At 62.3% G+C, this 16,118-nt stretch overlaps 1 protein-coding gene across 3 annotated transcripts in view; it reads right to left on the reverse strand.

The window, feature by feature from the left end:
* Nucleotides 1-471: 471 nt before the first annotated feature.
* The window catches only part of TANGO2 (transport and golgi organization 2 homolog), an 18,465-nt gene continuing 2,818 nt past the window's right edge, over nt 472-16,118 (reverse strand). For 2 of the 3 annotated variants that reach the window (XM_043489253.1, XM_043489252.1), the window contains exons 2-9: nt 11,383-11,477; nt 8,274-8,362; nt 5,077-5,196; nt 4,611-4,725; nt 4,041-4,111; nt 1,995-2,148; nt 1,598-1,702; nt 472-1,298 (exon numbers count right to left, since the gene is read on the reverse strand). In XM_043489253.1, the coding sequence (XP_043345188.1) occupies nt 1,178-1,298; nt 1,598-1,702; nt 1,995-2,148; nt 4,041-4,111; nt 4,611-4,725; nt 5,077-5,196; nt 8,274-8,362; nt 11,383-11,438 (831 nt within the window). In that variant the 5' untranslated portion in view covers nt 11,439-11,477 and the 3' untranslated portion in view covers nt 472-1,177. The remainder of the gene's footprint in view (nt 1,299-1,597; nt 1,703-1,994; nt 2,149-4,040; nt 4,112-4,610; nt 4,726-5,076; nt 5,197-8,273; nt 8,363-11,382; nt 11,478-16,118) is intronic. The other variant, XM_043489254.1, reaches the window with a different exon arrangement.

Genomic DNA, 16,118 nt, shown 5'->3' on the forward strand with positions numbered 1-16,118 from the left:
GGCGAGACGTGGAGGGGCGGGGAGCGGCACAGGCTGCCTCACACAGGGCCACTTCCCACTGGGCCGTGAGGAGTGAAGAGGAGACAGAGGAGGGCTAGGGAGGCAGGGCGGGCCCAGGGTGTGCCCAGCCCACCCGAGCCATCAACACACTGAGGAAGCCAGGTTAGGCAGGGGTCGGCCGCCGAGGCGGAGCGAAGCTGGGTGCCCGCACTGGATGCAGGACTCCAGGTGCCGGGGCCCAGCTGCGGACAAGAGCACCAGGGTGCTCGTCCAAAGCCAGGGCCCAGTGCTGCACGGAGGACGGACGCCACTGCCCCCTTAGCTGGTGCACAGCCCCTCCACCACCCACGGGCCTCCACAGGCCTGACCCCACGGCTCCCCAGGGGTGCAGGGCGCCACCTGCACCAGGGTCTACGGACCAAAAGGGCAGCTCCCCAGCCCACACGGTCATTCTGTCTCACAGTCGAGGAGTGGAATGCACCGGCCTCAGTTTTATTGTCAGCGTTTCCCATTCATGTACAGAGTCCTAGGATGTTTAGTTTCTCTGGAGGAGAATGGCAGGGGCCTCTGTGTGCCCTCCCTGAGATGGGCCTGCCTGGAGCCCCGGAGCCCCAGGCAGCGCAGTGCGCACGGACGCCCCTCGTGGACGGCCCCATGCACACGGCGCCCCCGGGCCCCAGGCTGTGTCTCTCTAGGGGGCAGGCTTTCATCCCTCCAGAGGGTCTGTCCCCTTCCAGGAGCAGGGCTGAGGGCAGCAAAGGCCATGGCCAGGACAGGAGGGGCTGCTCTGAAGCGGACATCCACCCTTGTGTCTGGATCGCAGCGAGACTCACGGGACGAAGCGCATGAGGATGAGAGGCACTCGCCACGGGGCCGGCTCTTGTGGGTGGCACGCCTAGAGCATGTGTGCGTCTGAGCACATGTGCACATGCCCATGGCCTGCAATGTGTGCACGCCTGCATGACGTGTGTTACATGGGGCTCTACACACAGGCAGGGGAGGCCCAGCACCCTGACTGCAGGCCACTGTCATTTCCAGGGCCTAAGGCTGGACCCCGAGCTAGACCCGGGGACGCAGACAGTTCACACAGAGGGCTCTGCCCTGGGGGACGCTGGCCAGGTCACAGGCAGCACCTATGACAGGGCCTCCCGGGAGCCCCAGCCACAGTGGCTGTGGGCTAGCTCTGCAGCCGGAACTCATGGGTAGTGGTCTCCCAGCGGGTGGGGTCCGAGCCCAGCATGCTGCGCTCCGTGAAGGTCACGTGCCCGTCTGCATCCACAAGGATGACCGTGTTGGTCCTGAAAGAGCCCAGGGCCCATGTTCCGTCCCGAAAGGTGCAGATCGGAGGTGGGAGGGGCCTCGCTGGGCTCCAGCCTGGCTCCGGTCTCGGGGCTCTCAGACCCAGTGCCTCTGGGCCTCAGGGCGGCGGGGGGGCACTGAGCTGAGGGCCCCACAGGTTTCTGCCCAGCGGGACCACCCCCCACCACTCGGCCGGTGGGCCCTGGGCTGACGAGGCAGAGCACCCGGGGCTCCCAGCACCACCACAGGGCTCCCAACCAGGAAGGGCGGAGGCAGCACCTGCGCCTGCCTGTCGTACCTGGTGCCATAGTCCGGGCAGCGCACGCACACGGCCGCGTACTTGCTGAGGATGGGTCGCACGTACTCCCTGCCCTGGGCCTCAATGGCCGGGTCTGGCAGCTGCCTGAAGGACAGAGGCGGCGTTCTTGCTGCCAGCCCGCAGCCCTGCAGCGCCCGGGAGCCTACCAGACTGGGTGGGGGAGCCACACGAGCTGCTCCCTGCACGTCCAGGTCAGGGCCCGGAACCCCCACTCAGCCTGTTACTCGGGGCTCCGCTGTAGGGGCCACGGGACAGCGACTGCCAGCCCGTCCCTGTGCCAGGTCCCCCCAGGGCTGCCCGGGGCCCAACCACACGGGCCCCACGAACTGAAGCAGCCGGCTCACAGAGCCTCGGTGTGTGTGCGGGGGGCACTCACGCCTCGTCATTGCTGAGCACGTCCAGGAGCTGGGCCACCAGCGCGTCCCTGGGGAGCTCCCGGCCCCGCTCCACGGCCTCCAGGAAGAGCTGCTTCCCGAAGCACAGCTTCCTCCAGGGCGTCTCCAGCAGCGCGTTGCTCAGCCCGTAGGTCCCTGCAGGAGGCCAGGGGTTCTGCCAGCATGGGGGCGGGGGGACTGTGACCCACACTCCACCCACCCACTCCTTCTCTGCACACCTCCGTCTCCAGGAACTTGCCAGCCCTGGCTGTGGGGAGGGCTCGGGTGATCGGAATCCACCGGGGGAAGGTCCGTCCCTAAGTAGGGGAGGCCCAAGGTGGGGGCCAACTGGGAAGGTTCAGGCTGGGAACCCCGCAGCCTCAGGCCAGGAGGCTGCCCGCCAGGGTCAGCCGGGGTCAGGAAGCCCGACCCTGGGATGCCCCAGGTGCCAACACGTAAACTGGACGTCATCAAAATTTTAAATGACGTGCTTCAGAAGACACCAACGAGAAGGTGGGAAGACAGGACAGAAGAAAACATTAGAAAAATCAATATCTGATGGGAGACTTGTATTTAGAACACATAAAATAATTCTTGCAATTCAATAACAGAAGATGACCCAACTGAAAAAGAGAGATAGGACTGAGTAAACATTTCTCTGAGTAAGACACAAGAATGACCAACAAACAGGTGAAAAGTTGCTCAATGTTATTAACTACCATGGAAATGCAAACCAAGGCCACAGTGTGACCACATCACGCTGGGGACAGCTGCAATGAGAAGTCAGCCAGTGACAAGTCCTGGCGAGACTCGAAAAGTTGCTGCTGGCAATGCAAAATGGTGCAGCTGCTTTGGGAAATAGGCTGGCAACTCATCAAATGTTCAGTTACTTTATAATCTGCCAACTCCACTCAAAGTACCGACACAAGAGAGATGACGGTACCCACACTGAAACGTGGAACCAACATTCACAGCACCCAATAGCGGGGACAGCCAAGCATCCTTCAATGGGCAAGGGATAAATGAGGCAGAAAACCCACAGGATGGAATACTATTCAGTCACAAACAGGAACGGAACCCTCACACCACAGAAGGATGAACCTTGAAAGCGTTCCTCAAAGGGAAAGGCCAGACACAAAGGCCGGTACTGTCTGCGCCTGTCTACATAAGATACGGAGAGTGGGCAAACCCACAGAGAGAGAAAGCAGACGGCGGTCTCCAGGGCTGGGGGGTAACAGCCCCATGGGGTGAGCTTCCCTTCTGGAGTTGGATCTTGATGGCGGCTGCACCACTTTAGGGACAGTGAAAGCGACTGAAGGCATACTCTAACGGGTGGGCTGGATGCTGCGTGGTCACGGCTTGATGGAGCAGTTCCTTTTTTTCTTTTAAAGTAACATGGAGGGCTTCCCTGGTGGCTCAGTGGTAAAGAATTCATCTGCCAATGCAGGAGACAGGGGTTCGACCCCTGACCCGGGAAGTCCCCATGTGCCGTGGAGCATCTCTGCCCCTGCGCCACAACTGCGGGGCCTGCCCTAGAGCCCCTGCCCCGCAACAAGGAAAGCTACCACAGGGAGCAGCCCACACACTCCAGTAGGAGCAGCCCCGCTCGCCACAACTAGGGAGAGCCCGCAGCAAGGGAGACCCAGCACAGCCAAGAATGAATAAATAGATAGAATTGTTTAAAGAAACAGAAAGCGACAGGGATCAGGCGCGGTAGGCTCTGGGACAACACAGCAGTCGGGAGGTGACAAGAATTCCATCCCAGCAGCAATTTGCAGACGGGCAGCCTCTCTGGGCGTGGCTGAGGGCAGCGTGGGGGGGGTCCTGGTGCTGCCACAGGGTCACAAACTGGGGGCACGAAGGGCTCCGCATGGGCGGAAGCAGCCCGCCTGTGGGCCAGGTGAGGCCACAGCCACCACTGGCCACAGGGGGCATGAACGGCTGCAAACAGCCCCAAGAGAGACACCAGCAGAGCCCCAGGCCCGGAAAGCGGCAAGGGGCCCCCAGGGAAGCAGCCCACCCCGCGCCACCCCCCGGGGCGGCCTCACCTGGCACCAAGATGACAGGCTCCCGCTCCCCCCGGTTTCCATAGTAGCAAACGACGTCTCCCTTCTCTGTGCTGCAGCCGAGGGCAGAGAGGGTCAGCTGGGGCCACTGGGGCCACACCCTTCCGCACAGGCGCCACTGTTACGAGCCACCTGTGCCCAATCAGCCCGACACCTCTCTGTGCATCAACACGGGCCTGCCCACAACCCGACCGCTGCGTCCCCAGGGCCCCCGCAGGGCCCAGCAGCCCGGCTCCTGGACCTCACGGCCAGGACGGATGCCCAGGGCTCCAGGGCCCCAACCTCCGCGGGTGAACAGCTCCTCCCACCTTGGGGACAGGCCTCTCCCCGCCTCTCGCTGTCCCCCCACCCCGGGCGGGGAACGCCCCTCGCCCCTAGCCCCACGTCCTCTGCCCACAGGGCCCATGTCTGGCTTGGCTGGCATCGCGGCCCCCTGGCGGCTCCGGACAGGCCGACAGACAGCTCCCGAGCCCTCAGAGGACCTGGGGTCACCTCGCTGCCCTCGGCCCTATCCCGGGTAGCACAAGGGGGCGTCCCCACCTGAAGACCCACCTCAGGTCGGCTGCGATGAGGTTGAAGCCGTTGTACAGGTGGCCTTCGGCTGAGACCTTCTTCAGGTAGGACAAGCTGTCCATGTCCGAGGTCAGGAACTGGGCCACGAGCTCACCTGTGGCAGGGGACACATGCCCATGGGAGGGCGGCAGGACTGAGCCCCTCTCCCGGGAGACAACCGTCCCCCCGGGCCAGCACCCCCTCACCAACTGGCAGCCAAGGAGATGAGTGCTGAGACTCCTGACTCTGAACAGCCTCCTGCTGAGCCCCCACGGGGAGGTCCAGCACAAGGGGACGTCAGGGGGACAGTGTGTGTCCACAGGGCGGGGGTGACCACACAGCCGTCAGGAGCCAGGCCGCAGCCAGGCCGAGGTGGCTCCCGGCGTCACCAGCCAGGGGGCTGCAGAGCCCTCTCCTCACCCCGCCTCCCGCGCCTGCAGTTGTCCGCGAGCCCGCAGCCCCGTACCTCGGCCCCGGGCATCATGGTTCAGCCGCGGCTGCAAGTAGTTGGTGAGCGCGGCCAGCTTGCCCCGTGTGCTGACACCCAGCCACGTGCCGCCCTCCTTGCCTTCCTCCATGTCCAGCCCTGCAGCAGACGACAGTGTCACCAGCAGCCCTGGGGCCGCCCAGGGCTCAAACTCTGCGGGATGAGGCAGCCTGCAGGCCCACAGATCTGCGGGGTGACCTTCATCAGGGACAACACCCGCCGTCCCTGGGACCTCCGGCCCCACACACACACATGCTGGCACCTGGTGGGCATCAGGCTGGGGCACACGCAGCACCAGTTCTGCCACGGGAACCACGCCAGGCCCCAGCCAGGTGCAGGGACACTGGCTGTCGTCCCTGGGCAGGACCAGGCTTCACTGGGAGCCCTCCTGCTATAACCTTCCACGACCACGGGCCCACCCTGGGCTGGCAAGGTGGCTACAGCCACCAGCAATGAGCTCCTAGGCCGGCGGGGTCACTTGCTTGAAGACTGGGGTGAAAACAACTAAGTCACTAACACATTATTATTACAACACTAATAAACTCTAACAGTACGCGCTAAGTCGCTCAGTCATGTCCTACTCTTTGCGACCCCATGGACTGTAGCCTGCCAGGCTCTTCTGTCCATGGGACTTACCAGGCAAGAATACTGGAGTGGGTTGCCTTATCCTCCTCCAGGGAAATTACAATAGTAGAACTAAAAGAGGGAAAGATCTGAAAGAAGTATTGAAATAAAACTGCCCTTATTTGTACGTGAAAAAGATCCAAAGAGAATCTACAAAAAAAAAAAAAAGCCTTCCATAACTAATGAGTAAATACTAACAAAAACTGGAAAATGAAAATTTAATTATCATTTACAAGAGCACCAAATGATTTTCAAAACACATAGGAAAATGTTACAGGAAAGACGTGTGCTGAGGACACGTGTCAGGCAGACCTGACTGAACGAAGAGCCCCGCTTGGTGCCCGGTCGCTCACGTGGTCAAGAGGAGCTCTGCCAGAGCACGGACAAAAGGGAGCCCTCTGACACCGCTGGGGGGAGTGCACGCTGGTGCGGCCACTATGAAGACCAGTATGGAGGTTCCTTAGAACACTAACACAGAACTACCATACAATCCAACAAGTCCACTCCTGGGTATGTATCTGGACAAATTAACGTGGAAAGACCCACACACCCCAGTGTTCACTGCAGCACTATTTACAACAATCACAATGTAAAAGCACAGTAAATGTTCATCAACAGATGAATGGATGAAGATGTGGTGTATTTACACCATGGAATACTATTCAGCCATAAGAAGAACAAAATAATGCCATCTGCAGCAACATGGGTAAAACCCAGAGATTGTCATACTGAGTGAAGTCAGTGACACAAAGACAGACAAACACCACCTGGTATGGCCTGTATGTGGACTCTAAAATAGGACCCAGTGGCTAAGACTCTGTGCTCCCAATGTAGAGGGCGCAGGTTCGATCCCTGGTCGGGGAACTAGATCCTGCATGTGGCAACTAAAGATTCCTGATGCCGCAACTAAGACCCAGTACAGCCGAATAAATACTCTAAAAATAAAATGTGACACAAATGAACTTATCTACAAAACAAGCAGACTCACAGACGCAGAGAATGGACTTGTGGTTGCCAAGGGAGCGGGAGAGGAAGTTTGGGTTAGCAAAAGCAAACTCGTGTATATAGGGCGAATAAACAGGGTCCTACCACATGGCACAAAACATTATACGCAACATCTTGTGATAAACCATAACAGAAAACACTATGAAAAAATATATATGCACATACGTAAGACTGAATCACTGTGTTGAACAGGAGAAACTAACGCAACACTGTAAACCAACTATAAAAAAAAAGGATGACGGTTCTCTCCAAATGACCAAGAGTGACCACAATCAAATGAAGACCTGGCAGGCTGGCATTTCACAGAAATCACAGACCTAAGCATAAACAAAACCAGAAGGCTTCCAGAACCACATAGAGGAAGGTATCTTTACAATCTCACGATAGGCAAAGACTTTGGGTAAGATGCAAAAAAACCTATGACAAACCTAGACAGCATATTAAAAGCAGAGACATCACTTTGCCAACACAAGTCTGTATTGTCAAAGCTATGGTTTTCCCAGTAGTCATGCATGGATATCAAAGTTGGACCATAAAAAAGGCTGAGCACCATAGAATTGATGCTTTTGAACTGTAGTGTTGGAGAAGACTCTTGAGAGTCCATTGGACTGCAAGGAGATCCAACCAGTCCATCCTAAAGGAAATCTGTCCTGAATATTCATTGGAAGGACTGATGCTGAAGCTGAAACTCCAATATTTTGGCCACCTGACACGAAGAATTGACTCATTTGAAAAGACCTTGATGCTGGGAAAGACTGAAGGCAGGAGAAGGGGACAACAGAGAATGACACAGTTGGATGGCATCACCTATTCGATGGACATGAGTTTGAGCAAGCTCCAGGAGTTGGTGATGGACAGGGAGGCCTGGCGTGCAGCAGTCCACAGGGTCGCAGAGAGTTGGTGATGACTTTGCAACTGAACAACAGCAAACCCAGAATGTTCCTTGGCCATGCCCACGGGCTCCCCTCAGTCCTCCTCCAGTGGCTCCCACGCCTCTGGGAAGCCAGGCCAGCCCAGGCAAAGACCCCACACACAGGACCGCCACGCCCAGAGCTCAGGGCGCAGGGGCCGGCCCGCCCCACCCCACCCCACCCCCAGTGCTCTCCCCACCTCCCGCAGGACCTGCTCGTCCTCCCTGTGCCCAGCCTCCTCTGCCCAACTCTGCACACAGGAAGCCTCCATGGATGTCCAAGGGCCCTGGCCCATGCACACGTACACGCCCTTTGGGTGCCGGGAGCTGCTCCCAAGGGGCCCGTCTGCTCCACAGGCCCCCCATCGGCCCCCAAACTCCAGCGGCCCTCCCTGGGGCCAGGGGTGCTCGAGGGTACCATAACCGCGTGCGGCTGCGCATGCGCATGTTCCGCCAGGCTGCCTCGAGGACAGCGGCCCGGACTCACACACGCACACATGCCACCAGGCTGCCTCAAGGACAGCAGCCCGGACTCGCGCAGGGCCAGCCCCAGCAGAGGGTGGATCCAGGTACAGCCCCCACCTTCCGGCCGCTTCCCCGGGGCACCAGGCGCGTGGAGGGCGGCGGGGACACTCACCGCTGAGGACCTCGTTGTTGCTCCCCCAGAAGTCTGCAGCCCTGGCCGGCCGGTGGTAGAACTCGTCCCTGTTGGCGGCCAGGATAAGCCTGAGGAGAGAGCACAGAGAAGGGTCTCACGGGAACTGGAGCATCTCGCGTGGGCGGATGGTCTCGGGGGAACTCCGGAGGTCTAACGTGGGCAGACGGTCTCTTGGGAACAGCCTTGGTTTTCCTCTTGTTACCAAGACAGCGGTGCCTCAGTAGTCAGGACGCAAGCCCGCGGGAAGGGGAAAGCGGACTCGGCCCAGCCCCACTCCCCAGTCACCAGGGACAGGGCACCAGGCGCCTCCTCTGGCCCACGGGCCCCTTCCCTGAGGACGCCGTGAAACCCCCAGCAGCGCTGAGGGCGTCCCAGGGCTGCTCCCTCCTGCACTCTGGGGCGTCTCTGGGAGGGGGCAGCTGAGGATTTCTCTGTATTCCCTTCCTGTTCAGTATTACGAATCATACAAGTATTTATTTGGCAACTAGAAAACATGTTGATGTTTTCAGAGCACTGGTTTTGAGGTACGAAGTTTCTGGTCACTTTTGCCACTTAAAATAACTGTGCGGGAAGAGCCCCTGGAGAAGGGCGTGGTAACCCGCTCCAGTACTCTTGTCTGGGAAACCCCACGAACAGAGGAGCCTAAGGGGCTACAGGCCATGCAGTCGCAAAACAGTCCCACGTGACTTAATGACTAAAAAACAACAAGCTGTTCCTCTGCCTCCAGTTTTTCGGCTTTCGATCTAGGAAGTCCATGGCCACGATCAGCAAACACAACCTCCCCAACAGGTCTAAATGAACATTCAAAGCTACCCTGAGCTCTAGAGGGACTTCCCTGGCAGTCCAGTGGTTAAGACTCCGTGCTTCTGCTGTGGGGGGTGCAGTGTGATCCCTAATCAGGGAACTGAAATCCTGAGTGAGGCTTGGCAGGGCCCAGATACCCCAAAAGACAACAGAAACAACTCCACACACAGGTGGTAGTCAAGTGGGTGGGGTCACCCTGAAGGCTCCCGGAGACCCAGCGTCTGTTTCTGATGAGGGACCCTGCGAGCAGCATGGGCTGGTGTGGGGCCGGGGACCAGCCCGTACTCCTCAAAACTGCCCAAGAGTACCGTTCACATGGACGCCTGGCTCCATGAACACTGGCTTGTGGGGAACACTGGGAACACTGGCTTGTGTACCCCAACACCCACACAATTATCGTCTCAGCGAGGTGTTCAGCTTGGGGCCCTGGGGGCAACGCAGGTGCTGGCTGGCGGGGTCTCTGATGCTGCAGGGGTCAGTCCCCTGAAGCCACAGGACCAGACCGCCTGGTCTCACCTGTCGTGGGCCAGGGTCACTCTCCTCCCGGAGGCCACCTGCAAGCTCTGGCCATGGGCCCATTCAAGAGCAGCAACCCCTTTGAGGTCAGAAACCGCCCCCGCAGGACACACCCCCTGTGAACTCGGGGTCACCTGATTCAAGATTTCCATCATTTGGCAAAATATGGAGGCAAAGTGCTGGGCAACAACAGGCATGGGGGCACAGAGGCCGGGACCTCCCACAGGGGTCATACCCAGGCAGGGCATGGGGGGTGGGGCGGGCGTGTCAAGCCAAGGGCAGCCCCAGGAAGGTCCGACACCAGTGCATGTGGCCGGGTGCACAGCCTGGAAGGCAAGTCAAACCCAAGGGCACCTGAGGGGTCGTGCCGGGGGTGATGGCAATGGGAGGTGACGTGAGGAGGGGTGGGTGCCCCAAAACAGAGGGCAGTGGGGTGGCAACACAGGGGCGCAGCGCAGGGCACAGACGAGGGGTCCAGACGGCCTCGGCCTGGAGCTACTCTGCCGAGCCACTCATGCAGCCCAGGCCCCTGCACGTGCCCCAGCCTCCCAGATGTACCCCAGCCCCCCACCAGCCACGCTGTCTCCCTCCCCCCACACCCCCGAGGGCACTCTGCCGAACAGCCCACAGGACACGCGCTCTCACGCGGTGGGCCCGGATCGCAGGAGAGCTCGGCAGCGTGGCACCAGCGTCCACCGCCGCCCTTCCCAGGGCTCTGCAGCGGCTGTGGGCCCAGTGTTGTCAGCAGAGGGCACTGGAGGGATGCTGCTGGGGAGAGGTTTTCGCTCCCTGACTCGGGGCACAGCCCAGACGGTGGCCAGTGCAAGCAGGCAGATCTCCAAGTGCCCAGAGAGCTTCTGGCCACCCAGTGTGCCAGCCCGGGCTGGGGCTCAGCCCAGGGGTGGAGGGCAGGCTCTGCCCCCGGGCATCCTGACCCCACAGTAGCTAATAATCCCACGTTAGAGCTCCCTGCTGTAATCACAGTCCTGGGGCTCTGTCCACTGGCTGGACCCCGACTCCCAGCTCGCTCTGCTGGGGGCTGTCGAGGGCCAGCTCCCAGCCCCCAGCCTGGCCCTGCGGCCTACTCCCCCGCAGGAAGGGGACGCTGGGCACCGCTCATTCCCTGGCCTGGAGTGAGTGACCTCAGCCACACGTCAGGTACCAGAGAAGCAGCTGAAATGACCCAGGCCCTGGGACAACGGCGACTTCACAGCAGCTGCACCAGTGACTTGTCTGTGGCTGGGGGTCACAACCCAGCCTCCCTCTCCGTGTGGATCAGTGTTGGGGGGTCCCCACCATGGAGCTGGAAGACAGAGGGGTGCCCCCCAGAGCCAGCGGCCCCTCCCTGGCCTCAGCCTCCTGCCTGCTCCGGCGGGTCCCCCAGTGCCCCTGACCCCTGCACAGGCGGCCCTCACGATGCTGGCTGCTTGCTGGCCCGGGACTCCAGCCCCCAGGCCAGTCTCCCTCGCTACCACTCTGTCCTGCTGCCGCCAGGTCCCCAGCTGGGGGCATGGGGCTGTGTGCACGTCCACTCCATCCTCCGTCCTGCCACGCGGCCGTCTCCAGCGGCTAAGTCTGAGCACCTCTGCACATTGACTCGGGGTCCCTGCCCCAGGAGGAACCCCCTGTGGGACCTATTGAGCAGCTGCTGTGGGGGGACCCGGGTGCTGGCCTGTGCCCCCACCCCGCATGCGGTGCCCACGCAGGCTCCCAAGGATGGTGGGCTCCCGAGGCTGAGCGGGACAGTGGGTGCAGCCCGGGGGGTTACCTGTATGCATTTTTGGAAACAGGGCGAGGATCAAACTTAAAGAAGATGATGCACATGAGTCCCAAGGGGGGGCTTGGCTCCACGGATCACGAGCTCTGCAGGAGAAGGAAACATGTTGAGTGAATGGCAGACGACAGGAGCACCTCCCAGATCGGCAGGACCCCCTTGCCCGAACTGAGCCAGGCTTAAGCGCCCAGACCCTTGCTGGACGAGGGACCTGCGTGGTGCATGCCGCGATGCTTGCCCGTCTCTGTAAACGTGCTCTGAGGCAGTGGCCAGACACTTCCTCGAGGCCAGTGACCTCGCTGGCCCTGGTGGCTGGCGATCGCTCACTGGTCTGGGGTCTGAAACAGAGCATCTCCCGTCTCAGGACTCACAGGAGGACATTCCCAGCACACTGACCCGCCTTCAAAGCAGGCGAGCAGGTACGGGAGCCCTGGCCGCCCCGCTCGGAGATGCCGAGGAGGGCCGGAGCCCACGGCCAGTGCCATGGCCGCGACCGCGACGCAGAGTCATGGAGCAGCCGCCCGGCTCACGGCCTTCCAGCAGCCCCTCCCCTCACTCCCCTCACGGGTCTGATGGAATGGCCGGCGGACACTGGATGCACCCGGAACTCTCCCCGGCTGTGCGCACAGGCCCAGAAGGACCTCCAACTCAGCCCCGTGCTTGTCCAGGCACAGGTGTGCTGACGGCCCAGTCCACCGACCTCTGCCCTCAGTAAGGCGCCGTGGCCATGCAGGGGAGGCGCGGCCGTGGTGACCAGTGCCGTGTGCGGGAGCCCAGGGCACTGCACCACACGCAGCGCACACACAGAGGGCCCCTGGGTGGTGTGGACAGGCTGGGTTCCCACCCATCAGGGACCACTGGTGCCCAGCGTCCCAAGAGTGCCCAGCAATCCCCATCCTGTGGGCAGACCACTGGGACCAACCTCCTTTGTAAAAGTGACTCAAAACACTTGAAAAAACATGGAAAATCCTCAAAGCCAAGAACTGACAAGGTCATGCAGGATTTAGCTGACATCTGAGAGAACACAAAAATCCAGAGAAGAAAGAGAGCAGAGAATGGTGCCCATTCCTGCCCCAGGGGCCGCCCATGGCGCAACCTGGGCTCTGGCAGCCTCGGGGATGAGGAGACAGGGACCCAGTCTGTCTGCACGGCCACACGGGGGCTGCAGGGAAGGTGCACAGAAGTGAGAGGGTCTCTAAGAAGCTCCATGTGCAGAGCCAGGGACACCCGGGGTCCCTAGGGACTTGGTCTGAGGTGCGTCTGCACTGGCGGGGCCCCTGGGCACACTGAAGTGTCCGTCTTCATCCCAGACTTCCGAGAGTCTCTGGAGTGATTTCCAGGACAGAGAGCAACGCGGTGAAAAGACCCGCATCATGAGATGGAGCACCGCGAGCAAGAAGCGGCAGGGCCCCCCACGTCCCACGACCCCACCCGTCTGAGCACAGGAGAGGGGCTCGGGGCCACGTGTGCTGCGAGGACGCCGGGGGCCTCCCAGCGCCAGAAAGACCCTCCAGAAGCAGCGGCCTCAGGGACCTCCCTGCACGCCCAGCACAGGGGCGCGGGTTTGATCCCTGGTCGGGGAACTAAGGTAGGCGAGCCCCGCAGCATGGCCGTGAACAAAAGAGAAGAAACAGCCGCACGGGTGAGCGTGAGACCTCGGCTGACGGTGCTGGGGCAGGTCAGACACGGAAGATGGGACAGTCAGTGAGATCACCCAGGAGGCAGGGCAGGGTGACGGGCGGCCACTGGGTGCTTCAGGACCCCGGCATCCCACCTGCCCCGTGACCAGAGTGCGGCACCCGAGACACAGACCCCCGCCCGCCCGGGGGGCTGCTCACTCCTGGACACACGGACACCCCAGGCGGGTCGGCCAGGGCCATCTGCGGTGACCAGGCTGGCCGTGGGCAGCAGGAGGAGCCCCACTGGGTTCCTGCCAACTCCCAGCCCCGCCAGGACGGAGGGCCACCTCACTGGGAACACGCCACGCTGAACATGCCCTCCCTGGCCTGCCCTCCCCCGCCATGTCTAGCCCAGGCTGCGTGCCGGGGGCCCAGGGGTGGGGGTGGGGGGGCGGGGGCACCAGCCACTGCTGAGCACAGATGCAGAGCCCCTCCTCCACTTGGCTACAGGGCCCCCGCGGGGGTCCGAGCCACCCAGGGCGGGGGTGAGCAGGGCTCCCAGTACCAGGAAGGCCGCGGCGGGTCTCCGGGCAGGTGTGGGCGCGGGCACAGGGCTGCAGCCTCGGTGCAGACGCGGTCATCGGGAGGGAGGGGCCGGAGGAAAGCCAGCCCCTGGGGAGGGGACCATCAGGAACTGCCTTTCTCTCCAGTCCCTCGCCCCCCACTCAGCAGGCCCGCTGCCCCGGCCCCTCCCAGTCCCAAGTCTCCCTGCCCCCCACGCCCTCCTCCAGGGCCTCCTCCCAGCCTGCCCCGCCCAGGCCCTGTGGGCTCACAAGAGGCTCCATATCCGCTCCTGGGTCTGAGTCCTCCCTGACAGCCCCGCTGCCATCCAGGGCTCCCAGGGCAAGCCCTGGACAGTGCACTGGTGTCGTCCCACAGCCCCGCAGCAGGGCACGCAGGCGCTCCCCTTTGCTTGCTTCCCGAGACTTCCGAGGTCAGGGCGGGGCAGTGAACTGAGGGCTCAAGGTCCCAGTGCTCCCAGTGAGCCGGGGCTCCTCCTCTCCGAGTGACACCGAGGCCGGGGTCAGGACGAGGTCATCCTGAAGGGCACCGGGCCGGGGGTGTGGGGACGCTGTTCCTGGCCCTCTCGGGGGGTCCCCACCCTACCCAGCCCAACTCCACCTGCAGCCCAGGGTGCCCACAGGCCCAGGGCAGCCTGAGATGTCAGAACTCTGCAGTCCTGGCATGGCCCCGAGGGCCGGGTGGGGGCATGGAGGTGGGCGAAGCTGGGGGCACGGGGCGCTGAAGGAAGCCATCCAGCCCGGCGGGCAGGGGGGCCGCGGTAGTGACAGCCCCCTGCCAGGGGTGCCAGCCACAGTCGGACACCAGCCGCCCACCCTCTGCGGACGAGGGGGCTCGGCCCGCGGCAAGCAGAGTGGCCAGGGGGACCCAGGCCGGGGGGCAGGGTCCCCACTGATGGGGTGGCTGCCATGGAACTCAGCTCTCTGGGCTTGGGACATGCAGATCTGGAGCAGAGCGGGCCGCAAGGCCACAGGCAGGGCAAGGACAGCGGCAGCCGGTTCCCAGGCAGGCTCCTCGGGCTCCTCCCACACCAAGTGCCTGGCGGTTACATGCATCTCGCTGGGGGTGCAGCCAGGCCCCAGACAGGTCCCCGGGGAAGGAAGCCCCCTGACGGCGGCAGCCTGGGCTGAAAGAGGACCAGAGCGTGGAGACTGAGAGATGGCTGAACACCCAGGTGGAGGGAGCAGCATTCCCAGGTAACCCAGGAGTTTCCGGTTGGCTGTGTGCTTCCAGACCTTTCTCGGCAAAGTACAGTGCATGCCGGAGTCATCTCTCACACAGGACCCCACCACCCCGTCTTCCTGCCCACTGGCTGTCAGCCCGTGCCCCCCGTGGCAGGAGGTGCTCTGTGCATCTGCTGGCCGCTGTCCCTCAATGCGGTGGCCGGGGGGTGGCCCTGCCCACTGCCCAAGTTGCCCCCGTAAAAACCTGCCCGTCCTCCCAGAGCACGTCTCTGCATCCAAGCTGCACGGCACGTGCCCCCTCGTCCCAGAGCGACACCCCTTTCTCCTGAGCTCCACGCACGGCTGCCTTTAGGCTCCATTCTCGAATGTGTCTGCCCAGGTGGGAGGCGTGAGCCAGGGACCCCCGTGCTCCCCGGCGGAGGTGTCCTGTCTGTACCAGCAGGCCTCCCCGGATGCCCACCACACGACTTCTTGGGGTTGAGCTTCGGCACGCGCTGCGCTATCTCGGGGCGGGAGTCCCCCGCTCAGCTTTTCACAGAAGCCGCTGACACTAACAGATCTGGCACACCAGGCGCCCGTGTTTGTGAAGTGACACGGGTGAGGAAGTCCGCTCCCGGAGCCGGAGGCCAGCCTGCCTGTCTGGGGACCCACAGGGGTCCCCAGTCTCAGTGCCCGTGGCAGGTCTACACCCTGATCTGGGCAGCAGCCTGTGGGGCTCGCTCTGTGCCATCCTGCGAGCTGGCCGCTTAGAACAGGTGCCCTTCCTGGGGGGAACCGGAGCACCCTCCCGGAGCTGCCCACGAGAAAACCTCGACAGACCCTGCCCTCCTTCCTCACGGGCTCTGAGATGTTCCGGGGGCAGGCAGGAAGAGGGTTTCTCAGTAGACTGGGGACGCCAGATGCAGCCCCGGCTTGGAGCGGCCAGTGGCCAAGAGACTGGCACAAGGATTCACGCGCTTAGGTGGCCACTGGCTGGGGTGGGGCCTACACCCTCAGCTAAAGAAGCAAAGAGGGCACCTGGACAAGGGGGCATACCTGAGGACTAAGGGACACACCTGGGAACCAGGGGGGAACACCTGGGGACAGGGGGGCACACCTGGGGACCGGGGGGAACACCTGGGGATGGGGGAAACACCTGAGGACGGGGGGACACACCTGGGGATGGGGGACACACCTGGGGACAGGGGGAAAACACCTGGGGACCGGGAGACACACCTGGGGACGGGGGGGCACACCTGGGGACCAGGGGGAAAACACCTGGGGACAGGGGGACACACCTGGGGACGGGGGGGCACACCTGGGGACAGGGGGGCACACCTGGGGACCGGGAGGCACACCTGGGGAC

This window comes from Cervus canadensis, chromosome 1, assembly GCF_019320065.1.
Source record: "Cervus canadensis isolate Bull #8, Minnesota chromosome 1, ASM1932006v1, whole genome shotgun sequence".
Lineage (NCBI taxonomy): Eukaryota > Metazoa > Chordata > Mammalia > Artiodactyla > Cervidae > Cervus > Cervus canadensis.